At 44.4% G+C, this 15,121-nt stretch overlaps 1 protein-coding gene across 6 annotated transcripts in view; it reads left to right on the forward strand.

Moving 5' to 3' along the window:
• Positions 1-3,282, forward strand: part of Cdk8 (cyclin dependent kinase 8) — a 70,889-nt gene extending 67,607 nt beyond the window's left edge. For 4 of the 6 annotated variants that reach the window (XM_052754493.1, XM_052754494.1, XM_052754490.1 and 1 more), the window contains 2 exons: positions 24-182; positions 2,017-3,282. In XM_052754493.1, coding sequence (XP_052610453.1) covers positions 24-182; positions 2,017-2,142 — 285 coding nt within the window. In that variant the 3' untranslated portion in view covers positions 2,143-3,282. The other 2 variants (XM_052754492.1, XM_052754491.1) reach the window with 2 other exon arrangements.
• Positions 3,283-15,121: the final 11,839 nt, after the last annotated feature.

Consider the following 15,121-nt stretch of genomic DNA (forward strand, 5'->3'; position numbering starts at 1 on the left):
TGTCTTCTGTTTAACCAATTGAGAAGAACCAGCAGCAGCAGCAGGGCAATAACCACACTAATGGAACTGGCCATCCAGGGAACCAGGACAGTGGCCACACCCAGGGGCCCCCCTTGAAGAAAGTGAGAGTTGTCCCTCCTACCACTACCTCAGGTGGACTCATCATGACCTCCGACTATCAGGTACTCCAAGTGTCTCGTGCTGACCTGCTGTTCTGGGGTTTCTAAAGGGTCTGTTGCAAAGTGTGCTCTAAAGTAGCCTTGGTGCACCTGGAAAGCGTGTGAGCATGGCATGTTCCAAGTATGGAAGACTACAGACTCCAAAGTAGAAAGGGAGCAGCAGACGTGGAGTGGAAAGTCCATGCTTGGCAGTCCCATAACTTGAGACCTCTAGAGAGGCTGGAGACAGTGCAGCAAGTCAAACACTCCATGTGAGCATTCAGACCCAGCACCATGTCAGTGCTGGGGCCTGGGAGTCCACCTCTACCCCATTGCTGCAGTCATTGCAAAGGCAGAGACAGGAATCTAGTCGGTCAGGAACTCAGTTCACATTAGAGACCTTGCTTCAGTATAAAGTGGAAAGTAATCAGCATCAACCTCTGGCCTACACACACACGCACACACACACACACACACACACACACACACACACACACATACCACACAGACATACACATACACACACACACACACAGACATATCACACAGACACACACCACACACAGACATACCACACAGACATACACACACACACCACACATATACACACAGACACACCACACACACACAGACACACACACCACACACACACAGACACATACACCACACACAGGCACACCACACACACACACAGAGACACATACATATAACACACACACACACACACACACACACACACACACACACACACACACACTCATCGAAAACACTTCAGTGTTTTTCACCTGTAAAGTGAAACTGGAAAGTCCTCTTAGACATGGTGTGTCTAGCATTTAGCCAGTCATCTGAACTTGGTAAGTGGCTGCTTTTGTTTCTGAATGGCATAGAATAGTGATCGAGCACAGGCTTTCGGCCCTAGCCTAGCACTTACTGCTGTTGAGCCTTGAATAAGAGATCTAGATGTTCTCCATGTCTTAAATATGAGAAGGAAGGTAATGTAAAAATTCCCTCTAGATAGTGTCCTCATTTGCAGAGTAGGAACAGTGATCAGAGTGTGATGTTTGGGAAGACGGAAATGGCTGTGTGTGCTGAACATGGGGCCTTCCTATAGAAGCACTGCATGGATAGTGCTGGCTATTTTTATTTCGTTGTTGTCATCTTCACTAACACTCTTAGAGTCATTCACAGAACAGTAAGTGCCCTTACATGGTTGGGTGCAGCTCACTAAGGACTTAACTGTGTTCTGGCTTTTGTGCTTGTATGTGTTTGTATGTGTGTGTACTTGGGCACACATGCATGGATGTGGTTGTGTGGAGACCCTCAATTGACATCAGGTGTCTTCCTTGAATTATTTCTTTATTTACTTAGGCAGTGTCTCACACTGAACATGGACTTGCAAATGTGGGCTAGTCTAGCTAGCCAGCTACCCCTGGAGATCCTGTCTCTGCCTCCCAAGTGCTGAGATTACAGATAGCCACCATGCCTACTGGCTTTCACGTGGATTCTGGATATCCAAACTAAGGTCCTCACACTCATGTCGCAAGATATGATGAAATCTCCCTAGCATATAAATAGGTGTCTTTTATGTCCTATATTTGACCTTCCTAAAGAGAAGCAAATGGTGGAAGACTTGGGGTTTTATTTGCTTTAGTTCTGTTTTGTTTTGTATGGGCCAGTTGTGAGGCTTTTGTTGTTTATTTGTTTTTATTATTTTAATTTTAAAGCTAGTACCTTGCAGAAACTTTTACATCTTTGCTTCCTTGGAACAACACTTCAATCCCCTGTCGGCCATGCTGGCGTGGGGCCAAGCTACTTCGAGAAGTTCCTGAATCACGTTTTTCCCTCGTCTTCTTTCCAGCGTTCCAATCCACATGCTGCTTATCCCAACCCTGGACCAAGCACATCACAGCCCCAGAGCAGCATGGGATACTCAGCTACCTCCCAGCAGCCTCCACAGTACTCACATCAAACACATCGGTACTGAGCTGTGCTGGAGTCTGTCAGTGCACTGTTGCTCATGCTGTAGGGCTGGCTGCAGCACTCTGCGGGAACCTGGTGTGGGCCGTGAGAATGTACTGTACAACCACATCTTCACATGTCCAGGAGCCAAGTCCCACCAGTTGTCACAGATTGGGGTGGTAGCGTCCAGGTTGTCCCTAAGTTTGGAGTTAGACTTGAAAAGAAAGTGCTAGCACAGTTGTGTCGTGGGTTTGCTACTTCCATAGTTTACTTGACAGGGTTCAGACTGACCAAGCATAGTTTTCAGTGACAGTCTGTAGCAGTTGAAGCTGTGAAATGTGCTAGGGCAAGCATTTGTCCTCGTGTGTGGTGACTTTCCGTGTAACAGCGTTATCTGACCAATAGTACACACAGACGCAAGGTTTAACTGGTACTTGAAACACAGATTATGTTAACAAAATAACTGAGACTTAAAAGATTATTTTGGTACACCTTTCTTTTTAGTGTCTTATCAGTGGGTTGATTCATCCTCTACAGAAATCAGTGTTTTACGACCAAGGATATTGCTTGGATTGTTTAGAAAGTACAGAAGAACCACATAGTTCCTACTGACAGGTTCCAGAACTCCCAAAGATTCATTTCCAACTTAGAGGTTTGTTTTTATTTTCAATCTATGACTTGACTGGTCTTAAAGCTGCTATTTGATAGTAATTAAATATGTTGTCATTGATATAAACCTGTTTGGTTCAGCAAACTAAAATGATTGTCACAGACAGTGTTTTATTTTTCTCGTTGGTGTTGCTGATTTGTGAGCATGCTTTCAGATGAAAAAAGCATGAGTGGTAACCTCCTTAAAAAGGCACGGCATCCAGTTCACATTCTTCTGTCCTGATTTTAAAGCTGGTTAGTGTAGTGCTATTAAATTTTGTTCAGTTGACTTTCTTTTTAAAAAGTTGTTCGCACATTTTTTTTAGGGTGCCCTTACTTCAGCAAAGGAGAAGGAGTAGGAGAGCCTTAGAATTTTTGAGGGAAAAATAAAAAGCTATAACATACAACGTACTGTATCAAACTATTTTACATGAATGACACAAGTATTCTGAATAAAAAAAATTGAACATTGTTAAAAACAAGGTGTTATGTAATAAATTTATTTTTCATAAATCAACGTATGGAGTCAGCTATATTTTTTGCACTCACAAAGGGCAAAATTACAACAGAAGGTCTTTTGTTGTCATTTTAAAATGTGCCTCTGCGTAGCTCTTCCCTGTCATCTCTTGGTGATGTCTGTCTTCTGATTGTGCTGTGGAGGATAGCTGAGGCTGAGGTGTGCACTCTAGGTGGCTGCTTAGGCCTCTAGTGCAGGGAGACCCTGTTCCACTCCCTTAGCCTGTGTTCCCGCCTCAAGATGAGAGACAAAGAGTTTTTAGAGCTAACATCTTTTCTCAGAATCTGAGCCCATTCTTGTAAAAACATTCTAGAACATTTCAGGAACTGAGGAATCACTTCACTGATAGGCCTGACCATAACAGTAAGGGTAATTTTTGGGAGTGGCAGTTTGAGTTTTCTCACCCCAGTTCACACCTACACTGCATGCCTTGGGTCACTTAGCTCCCCTTTTTAACACCCCACCCCACCCCACCCCTGCGGTGCCGTGCGTGAATGCACATGGAGTTGAAGCCACCTGTGGCTGTGGTGTGGTTCTGTCAACCTGACTTGTCACTATGCTTCTTAGGTCCCTTCCACTTGGTCCTCTAGTAGTTCTCTCTCCTTTGCCTAGAAGTGGCCTAGAAGCTCAGTGTATATGAGGCCGTCTGTACCTCCCCCTCAGAATCTAGTTCCAGAGATGATTCAGTAGGACTTGGAGAGATTGGAAATGGGGCTCCTTTTCAGCACACTCCCCTAGTTCTGAGACATCAGTCAGAAATGTGTTAAGAAGACCATTCTGTGGGCCTGAAGAGATGACAGAGCAGTTCAGAGCTCTGGACCCAGATTCAATGCCTGGCACTCATGTCAGAGCACAGCCATTTGTAACTACAGTCCCAGATGCCCCCTTCTGGCCTCCATGGGTACTGCACACACGTGGTATACATGTTATGTACACTCGGGCAAAACACTCTTAAAAAACAACAAAAACAAACCTTAGAAAAGACTACTCCATGGCCACTCAGCTCCGCAGTGAGGAAGAGACTGAGCCACAGCATCACTTAAGTAACTTGAGGGAGGGGCTTGCTGTACTGACAGCCTATCTCCTTTTCCTCCTTGGAGTTCCAGAACCAAAACCGATTATAACACATTCCACACTGATGCCAGAACCAGGGGCTATGTTCTCACATTTCCCGAATTTCACCATCATCACCCGCTCCCCAAGTGAGCCTCTCCAGTCTTGTGTGAAAACGTGGTGGTGGCTGCCAGGTTGGCATACCTGGCTTGCTTGCTTCCTGGGCTTCCATTTCCTTTATGTGATTGCATCTGTTACAGATGACATCCATGTGATTGTACTTGCCAGCTTTCTCTGTCCCGTACCTCAGCTTTGTTTTGCTGTGTAGCGTTTATCACCTGACTGACCAAGTCTGTCCTATAGAATGGAAGCTCTTGAGAGTGGACCTGTCACATTGCTCGTGGATAATGTCGTGCAGGTGTGTGACTTTGTTAGGCTGGTGATCCCAACATTTCCAGTCCAGACCCACCTGTCCTAAGTGACCTCTTGCTATTGGTTATGGTGAGTGCAACTATCCCAGACCAGTGTCTACTCTCTGGTCCTCCAGACTGAACCGTGTCCCAGGATAGCTGTCTACCCCGCCAGAGGGCCAGACAAAATCCAGCACTATCTTTTCTCACATGCTCGTATGTCTATTTCAGATATAAGTCTTGTTGGCTGTCCTTAAAATATAAATATGGTCTGTAGTTTAGCTTTATGATAACATTCAATAAAATTCTGAATTTCAAGTTTGGATCTTCTCCAAGGCTAACTATTTGCAGTACATCCCTCTCCCTGGGCACTGGGCAGCACAGTGGGAATAATCTAGAAAAGCAGTGATTGTAGCTTGGCGCAGTAAAAGTGATAAAGATAGAACTGTGAACAAAGATGCCTCAGATTGAGTTTCATCCTGATAAAGCTATCCCGAGTAATCCATACATGGAAATTATGTTGAATACACTGTACTCACTGACCAGCCTGGCTTAGTGAGGACACTACACTGAGGGCTTTGTGTCTCTTGTGACCATGTGGCTAATTGAAAATCCCTCCATTAACCTGCACATTACCTCCCCCATCTCCCAGTCTTCTCAACACAACAGACCGCATGAGCATTTTAATGCTGAGATCATGCCTGTCCTCTGCTCATAGCCCTCCAACACATGTTGGTAAGAGCAAAGACCTTGCTGTACCCCACAAGTCCTTCCATATCCTGGTGCCTTCCTGTGCAGTCTGTCTTTTGATACCCCATCCCCACTGCACCTTGCAGATCTTAGGGCTGTCAGGCATTCTTTGTTCCTTCTTTTTACACTGTCCCGTCCTTCCTTGCTGTTTTGATCAGATGGGCACCTGTGCCCTGCCTCTGCACACCAGCATTCTCTTCCCTGTGCCTGCCCTACTTTCCCATAGACTATTTCATAGCAATAACAGGCACACTGTAGTTATTTTTCCTCTCCAACAGAAGAGACATTTTGGAGGACAGTCTTAATCCTAGCAACTAAAAGAAGATGCTAGAGCCTAAATGAAATGCCCCAAGTGTTGGAGTCCCACTTGATTTCTAGGAGGTGGGACTGCATTGGTGGTGGTGTGTGTGGAACCTTTAGGATGTGGGGCCCACATGGAGGGCATGGGTCACTGGGAGGCAAGGAGTGAGGGTAGTTGGTTCTGCTTCAGACCTAAGCTCTCAGCTGCCTCCAGAATGTAATCGACCAACTCACACTTCTGAGGACACAGCCAGGAACTTCTACCACCACACCTCCCCTCTGATAGATTATATCCTTAAGCAGTGAACCTAGCAAAGCCTTCCCTTTCCAGGTTGTTTCTGCCATATTCTCTGTTACAGGAGCAAGACAAGTCATTTTAATAATGTGCTTTGGGTGTCCAATGGCATTTCAACCTGGAGCTATTCAAAAGAACTGCATTGACCATGTAAGTTTTAGTTTGTCTTCATAAAAGGGGGAAAACTCTGCACAGGATAGAATACTTTCTCAAATACAGAAGTAAGTTGTGTCCCCATTTCCTGAGACACTCATTACAACTACCACTTTTATGTCTCTGTACTTCATATTGTTTTTTATGTCAACTTAAACTGTTCAACTATAGGGCCTAAATTCAGTGTCTCTGCCTCCTCGAACTCCACAAGTGGAGTTCTTGAACAACATGGCGTTTAACCAAATTTATTACTTCAAAATGAAATCCTTCATTCTCACTGTGGGAAGCATAAAGGTGATCGATTGTGCATTAGGGACTGAAGTACTGAATGTTCGGACTTGGCGACAGGAAAGTGAGGCTGTTGTTTACAAAACGTAGTTACTCCTTTAAAATTGCGGCACATGGACTCCCTCGTTTTCCGTTTTCTAAAAAGGACTAAGTCTTGTGTAATGTGGAAGTGCCATTAAAAGAATATAGATAAAACGATTTCACTTACCATGAGCAAAAAGAATAGGAAATTTAAAACGAAAGGCATGCTGTGAGCCCACGTGAAAGGATAAATGAAAATGTGACCAATCTCAGCACCGGTAAGGGACAGGAGATTTGGATGATGAGCATCAACTGAGGCAGGGGGAACATGGGAACAATCACTTCGTGCCTCGAGGCACAGCTTCCCGAACACAAGTGTGCTCGTCCTGGCTCACTTTGTTGAGTCACCACACAAATTAGGTTAGTCCATCAGGACAAGGAGAGTAGATCTGTGAGAATCCAAATGGTACCCCTGGAGTGGAGATGAGAGTTCTGTGTATGTCTGAAGCATCAGAAATTAATATTTCAGGGTATAAGCACCATGACCAGCAGACTAGGGAAGTTCCATATTTGTAGAAAAGACTTAAGTTGTTCATTCCACTTCTTACATATATGCAATATGAGCACAGCCCTGTGCATTGGACTGCAGCAGATTCCTGTAGAATCTGCAGGAGACAAATGACATGAAGCAGCGTGGTACAAGTAACAGTGCTGCACTGTCAAAAGCCCAAGGAGAATATCAGAAGTCAGTCTTAAGAATTGTCAGAAGATGCCAAGAAAGTGATGTTGGAGACTTGAAAAAAATGTGAATAGTGTAAGAAGTGCCTGAAGTCTGATGTGTGAGCAGAGGTAGTGCGGGTGTCTAGAAACAGCTTGGATGTACTGGCAGAAGAATGGTAGCTTTTGTGCCAGAAGAGAATGGATCTGTGGTTGTGGGTGAGAGCCGAGGGAAAGCAGAATGAGCGGTACCCTACGTGTGTATGTCCTGACTATCTTGGAGGAAAAAGCATCATTAAGAATATATGCCGGCAGGTTGGGGAGGTGGCCACACCAGTGACGCAGGACATGTGACTCTCTCAGGTGTAGGTGGCAAGGTGGTCGGAGCCAGAGAATGAACATCTTCAGCTATGAAACTTTCTTCACCAGCTGTCCCCAAAACTCCCAAGTAAAATAACTTTTTAAAATCTGCCTTCCCAAGCCAGGAATGATGGCCCACGTCTTTAATCCCAACACAGGAGGCAGAGGCAGGCAGATCCATGAGTTCAGGGCTAGTCTGGTCTACAGAGCAAGTTCCAGGACAGCCAGGACTATTATATAAAGAAACCTTGTCACCAAAACAACAAAAAATGTGTCTTCCCTGGCCACTGACATCTCTATCACAGAGCTCTCTGACTTGGCTCTCTGCCTCTTACCCTCGCCATACCATCCACCTAGTGATGATTCCTCAGAAAGTAAATAAGAGCTGGTATGATGCACACCAGTCATCCCAGCATTAGAAACACGAGTAGCACACCAAGTTAGCAGAGAAAGTTCCAGCCTAGCCAGGACTGTAGCAAGACCCTGACTCTAAACAGACACTAACAAAAGCAGTAAGAATGCTTCCCTTATGTTTTTAGTTATTCAGTGGTCTTTCACCACACTGAAAATAAGGTCAGCATTACCCAATGCTTCCTAGAGCAGCCCAGTTTGTTTCCTTTCTCCAGTCCAACTACTTTGGCCTCCTAGAAAATGTTAGCACCTTCCTGTCTCCTGGCACTCATTTGTACAGCCTTCCTGGAGTTCCCTAATTCTCTCTGACTTTCTGTTCACTTCCTTTTGCGCTGTCACCTCCTTGATAGGGGCTTTCCCTCCTAAGCATGTCCAGAATATTTCTCAGGGCAGGTTAAAATTGCTGTAGGCCTTGAGTTCAGCAGTACCAGCAGCACTGGCCCTGCCAGTGACTAAATAAGGCCCTGGCTGAGTTGTATAACTTTCCTAAGTATCTGTAGAGAATCCTGATAACTCGTGTTCAGGGTCACAAAAATTTATCACTACACACAGTTTCATAAAGCAGCTCTTTCAGCTATACCCTAAAGTAATCAGGAATGAGGTACTGTGCTAAGCAAGCAGTGCACACATGATTCTCTCAAGACCAATATGATGAAAGCATTTTTTCCACTTTGTAGATGAGAAATATGATCTTCAGAGAAGTTGTGCCATACATAAATATGAATTTGGCTCAGGTTTGACCTGATCTTCAGCTGCCCAGCCCCAGAGGAAGTAATACACCTGGGTGGTCATACCTGAGCAAGTGACCACTCAGTATGAGAACAAAATGTAGCCTGGACACCAATAGCCATAGATTAAATTTTGGTGAGCATGGGGGCCAATGAGGATTGTCTTATTTACAAAGTGTTTGGAATGTTGACCTGTTATTGTCAGTACAAAATGAATTTGCGTTTTACTGGTTACTAATTATACCTGTTCAAAACAGACTTAGCTCTGGATTTAAAAATGTGCTAGCTGAATAGGCCCTAAAACCAGCTTGATTAATGTCCGATAGTCCTCCCAACCCAGTTTCTTCATTGACACAGAATGTGCTAAAAATAGACAATGAGCTCTTTTCTCTGGTTTCTAGTAATGTAGGCTTTCCCTTTGCTCATCTTCTCTGGCTCTGACAGGTCACCTGACAGTAGGCATCTGGGACAGAAAGCAGTTTGCACTTCTGGAGTTTGGGGGTTGGCCATCTGGGGCACGTATACGTCAGCTTCGGCTCACGTAGGAGGCAGGAGGAATAGTGTGCAGGAAAAGCACCGTGCAGGAGTGCGCAGAAGTGTCAGGTGCTCGCTAAACAAACACCAATTTCTTCGTGGAGATGGAGCCTCATGAGCCAGTTACCTGTTAATAGACCCAACCACCTCTCAACACTATTGTGGGTGGAGTCAGCATGAGTTTGGAGCGTGTAATTTCTACTGTAGTTTTGTGACAAGTATACCATATTCCTCTTATTCATCGTTTTCAAATGCTCATCTCTTCCAGCCACTTCTGTAGTCACTAGTTCCAGCTAGGTGTTGACCAGTGTCTGACGCATACTTTGCCTTAAGCTCATGCCCAATATAGATGTCTTTTCTCACCCTAGAGCCTCTTGGATGCTTCAGTGTAGAGTGTCCCCAGAGATCTATGCTGAACTCAGGAATGTGTGAGAGGATCTAGGTGAAGCTAATGACTGTAGGGTTGCTCTTGTTCTGAAAGTGAAAAGAGCCTTGTTCTGCTTCTCGGAGCAGGCCAGTTTGGGGATGTGTTCCATAAGGCTTTGCAAAAGATCATGACCCTATAGAGACCAGCTTTGCAAACTAGAGAGTCACAACCCCATAAGGGGAAAACTGAATGTGAGACACGATCACAAAGCTCTTGACAGCAGTAAACAGTTTTTGAATACACAGCAAAAATTGATTTAAAAATCAAATGTGTAATGAACCCGAGGCATGCCTGTCAGTGCTCACCCATGTGTCACATGACTTTGTGGCAGTCAGTTCTGAACATCCAACATGTGCACTTTGCACTGTGCATGCCGTCAGGCCGCGCAATACCAACAGTGTCTGAGATACTTCAGCCCAGATTTGAGACTGTGGTATATCCTGTGAGCTTCAGTGTTTTTGCTGTACATACAGAGTTTTCTGCCTTTACAGAAACATAATGGTTTAATAACAGAAAGTAAAGACCTCAAATATTTATCTACCGTCATTTCTTGATATGTAAGTGTCAAATTAGTTTATCTTTGGCTTGAATAAAAATATTGATTAACCCTAAAAACGCCTCTGTAGCAGTGTCAGGTGTTCAGCCAGATTCGTCTCTTTATGCAGAATACACAATCCATCTCATTTTTGTGCATTCTGATTTTGTTCATAATAGATGGCAAAATTATATACACCAGAGAATTATTTTAAAGTCAGTTTATTTGATTTTCATGATCAGTAAATGTTGGATTTTTTAAATATTTTATTAATTATTATGTATACAGTATTCTGTCTGCAGGCCAGAAGAGGTCACCAGACCTCATTTAGATGGTTGTGAGCTACCATGTGGTTGCTGGGAATTGAACTCAGGACCTGTGAAAGAGCAGCCAGTGCTCAACCTCTGAGCCATCTCTCCTGCCTAAATATTGAATTTATATACCTATTTTATATCCCCATGGGCCCAGGGTCATGTAAATTTTCTTCCAGTGAAAAGCGATGGTGAGTGGAAAGGTTTAAGAAGCCCTAGGGTAGAGTGGTACCCCCATGTACTGGCTTTCCTCCCCTCCTGGTTTGCCTTGCAGTGCTGATGAACAGTGGTCAGGAGTCAGTCCCTTCCTAGGATCCTTCCTCCAGCCTTTGGAAGAAGGCAGAGTCCAGGCTGAGAAAAGTTGTCTTTCCTGAGACCTTTGACAGAGCTGATGGTAAAGAGCTCATCGCTGACAGGAGATGGCATCTTTGCTCCTGGGATTCTCTCTGTGGGTTTGGGAGAAGACAAATGTGGGGGTGAATGGCTGCATTATGTAGGTCCTGGGGCCCTCGAGCAGAACAGGAGACGAAGATGGTAGAATTGATCCATGTTAGTTGCTTTGGAAGACTCAGAAAAATTAAAACGTATGCTCTGGCCAGCCAACTACCAACCCATTATGATGTGATTCTCAGAGGGGCAGGGTGGGTGAATGATGCACTAATAGCAACTTCTCATAAACGAAACCACTGGTAGCCCCAGTTACAGTTGCTCTGCTGGGTGTGTTGTATTCACTAACATCAGTGCAGCTCTAGCACTGTGTATATTCTCCTCAGTCCCCATCAATAAAGTCAGAAACATTCACGCTTGCACAGGAAGGGCAGTACTGGCCCTCCTCCTCGTTACAGTTTGGTCTGCCTGGGAGTGATGTCAAGGAAGATGGCAGAGTTGGAAACTTCTGGAAATCCATCTCTCTAGCTGTGTAACAGTTATACTGGCAGAAAGTCTAAAGTGGCTACTTTAGATCGTCAGAGCCCCACCCCCACCCCCCAAACGGTTTGTCTGCTGTGTCGCAGCAGGTTTCAGGTATTGATGTGGTGGTAAGCTGGGAGATGGCAATCAATACTCCTGACAGCTTGCTGCAGCCACAGTGGGGATCGGGACCTTTGAGAGGAGGATCTGTGTTCTGATTAGCTCGTCATTCAGATCACTGAGTGCTGGGCAAAAGGTGTGCATGCCATTGTCTTGGTGCCTACCTCGAACATGGTTTCTTTTGGTTGGTTTTCAGTTTTTGTTTTTGTTTTTTAAAGATTTATTTATTTATTATGTATACAGTATTCTGCCTGCACATATGACTATAGGCCAGAAGAGGGCACCAGATCTCATTCTAGATAGTTGTGAGCCACCATGTGGTTGCTGGGAATTGAATTCAGGACCTCTGGAAGAACAGCCAGTGCTCTTAACCTCTGAGCCATCTCTCCAGCTCCGGTTTCCAGTTTTTGTTTGTGTTATTGACAGTGAAAAATGAACATGTACAGAGAAAGACATGGGCTCAAAAACAACCGTGAGACAGCAGGAGGCTTTCACTTCTGGTTGATTTCTTACACAAAGGTGCCTCACAGCAATCAAGTAGTAAACCGTGGACAAGGAGGGAAATCTGATTTTCAGAATGTTTACATTATGAGACTCTAGTGTCCATTTGTTTGTTTTACCAAATGTAACAAGTCATACAAAAAAACAGGAAATTATGGCCCTCTTACGGAAAAAAATAATAAATTGACATAAAATACACATGAGGCTCACATGTTAGCCTTACTGAACAGACTCATAAGCAAATGGCTAAGGATGTCCAGAGGACTCAGAAGACACAGGGCTCAGTGGGTCAAGGTGCATGTGGTTCAGACCTACGGACCTGAAATGTGATTCCTGGAAGAAGAACCAACTCTGAAAAGTTGTTAGGTCTCCACACACATAAGGTGGCATAAAACCTGCACTACATACACCATACAGACGCAATGATAATAATTAAAACTTCTTTTACAACATAGGAAGATGATGTGTGAACATACTGTCAGTAAAGATAAAAATTATGAGAAGGAGCCAAAAATTCTTGAATTCACAGGTACAATAATAAAAACACTAGAAGGGTTTGAAAGTAAATTTGAGGGGCTGGAGAAATGACTTCAGTGGCTAAGAGAACTGGCTGCACTCTTGAAATCAGTATGACGGTCTCTCAGAAATTTGGGAATCTACCTCAAGACCCAGCAATACCACTCTTGGGCATATACCCAAAAGATGCTCAACCATACCACAAGGACACTTGCTCACTATGTTCATAGCAGCATTATTCATAATAGCCAGAACCTGGAAACAACCTAGTTGCCCCTCAACCGAAGAATGGATAAAGAAAATGTGGTACATTTACACGATGGAGTATTAATGCAGCAGTAAAAAACAATGTCATCATGAAATTTGTAGGCAAATGGTTGGAACTAGAAAAAAATCACCATGAGTGAGGTAACCCAGACCCAGGAAGACAAACACGGTATGTACTCACTCATAAGTGAATATTAGATGCAAAGCAAAGGATAACTAGGCTACAATCCACAACCCCAGAGAAGCTAGGTAAAGAGGAGGACCTAAAAGGGACATACATGGATCTCCCCAGGAAGGGGAAAGGTTCAAGATCTCCTGGATAAACTGGGAGAGAGGAGTAGAGGGGAGGTGATGGGAGGTGGGAACATGAGGGCTCCAGATAGTCGAGTTGGGGGAGGGACGGATAGGGAGAACAATGAAAGAGATATCTTGACAATGAACCATTAGGGGTTAGGGAGAAATCTGCAGCTAGGGAAGTCCCCAGAAACTCACAAGGATGTCCCCAGCTAAGACTCATAGCAGCGGTGGAGAAGTTGCTTGAACTAGCCTTCCCCTGCACTCAGATTGGTGTCTACGCTAGATGTAGAGACCCACAGCCAAGCACTTGGCCAAGCTCCTGGAATTCAGCTGAAGAGAGGGAGTCAGGATTATGATGGAAAAAACTACAGAGATAGCTGACCCAAGCTAGTGGGAGCTCATGGACTCTGGACTGGCAGCTGAGGAGCCTGCATGGGACTGCACTGGGCCCTCTGAATGTGGGTGACAGTTGCAAGGCTTGATGTGTTAGTGGGTCCCCTGGCAATGGGACAAGGAGTTATCCCAGGTACACAAACTGGCTTTTTGGAGACTGTTCCCTGTGGTGCGATGCCTTCCTCAGCTGTGATGCAGCAGGGAGGTGCGTGGTCGGGACCCAACTTGGTATGCCAGCCTGTGTTGACTACCCAAGGGAGGCCTTACCCACTGTGAGGAGGGGATGGGGGTGGGATGTGGGGGAGTAGGGAGGAGTGGAGAAGGAGGGAGGCAGAATAGGGATTGGTATGTAAAATGAAAAAAGATTTAAATAAAATAATAACTGGCTGCTCTTCCAGAGGACCTGGGTTCAATTCCCAGTACTCATGTGGCAGCTCACAATCATCTATAACTCCAGTTCCAGGGGATCCAATGTCCTCTTCTACTGCAAGCCACAGGAAAATGTAATGGAATTCAGCTACTATCACAAAAGCTACTACTTGGAAAGGTCAAAGACCTTTCCGAAGGTCAAGCCATGGCTTAGGAAGTCTTGGTGATATTTTAGCTTTTGTGTATATATTAGCCAATCCCTGCAATGATTTCCTTGTATGCTATGTCTGCTTCCAAGAACTACTAACAGTGTATTTTATCTGAAATACCTATCGAGCATCCAAGGCCAAACAATCTCCTGAATTAAGGTAAATTAAGCTCAGACTCCTTTCTCATACAGCTTTAGTGGTGTTTATACTAACATTATAGACGCCTAACCACCATTTATCTAACTGCCTCTAGGAATGTAGTTTGAGCACATAAACTCCCTTTTTCTGACATATTAACCGATTTTAGCTCTTAGTTGACCTCCTCACTCCCCTTTTGGGTTGTGAAAGAAAGCCTGACTGACGGTCACTGCCTGAGAAAACTGTTCTCTGCCTTTATGACCCGGTAAGAATTCAAGCCTGGTGACCTTGCTTTAGCTAGAGCACTGTTATTGCATGGATATATAACTGTAAACCTCAGAGACTTAGGGAGATTTTGACTGGAGAACTAGATGGAGAACTAGAAGAATGAGATTGAAGATGAGAAAGAGCCAGACGGGGAAAAATGAGATGAGAAAGACCAAGATGAAAGAATTGAGATAGAACACAGAGGGGGCAGCAGATAAATGTAGAGAGAAATCAGGCAAGAAAGGAACTAGGCATGAGAACAGAACTGAAGCTGTGTAGATAGGATTTTATCCCAGAGGAATAAAGTAGACGGACTAAGAGCTCAGTGTACTTAGATTCTTTTCCCCAAAAATAATTTGCACTGTTTGTAGCTCCTCTTTTGAGCTGCTGGGAAGAATATTAATAAGGCTGAACCATAATAATTTTTTCGAGTCTTTTCTGGCCTCCAGCTAGCACCAAACACAGTCGTACATTAAGTAAAATACCCAACACATTTTTTTGTTTTGTTTTTCGAGACGTTTCTCTGTGTAGCTCTGGCTGTCCTGGAACTTGCTCTGTAG

Source organism: Peromyscus californicus, unplaced genomic scaffold (assembly GCF_007827085.1).
Source record: "Peromyscus californicus insignis strain IS unplaced genomic scaffold, ASM782708v3 Scaffold_2__1_contigs__length_46816999, whole genome shotgun sequence".
In the NCBI taxonomy this organism is placed as follows: Eukaryota; Metazoa; Chordata; class Mammalia; order Rodentia; family Cricetidae; genus Peromyscus; species Peromyscus californicus.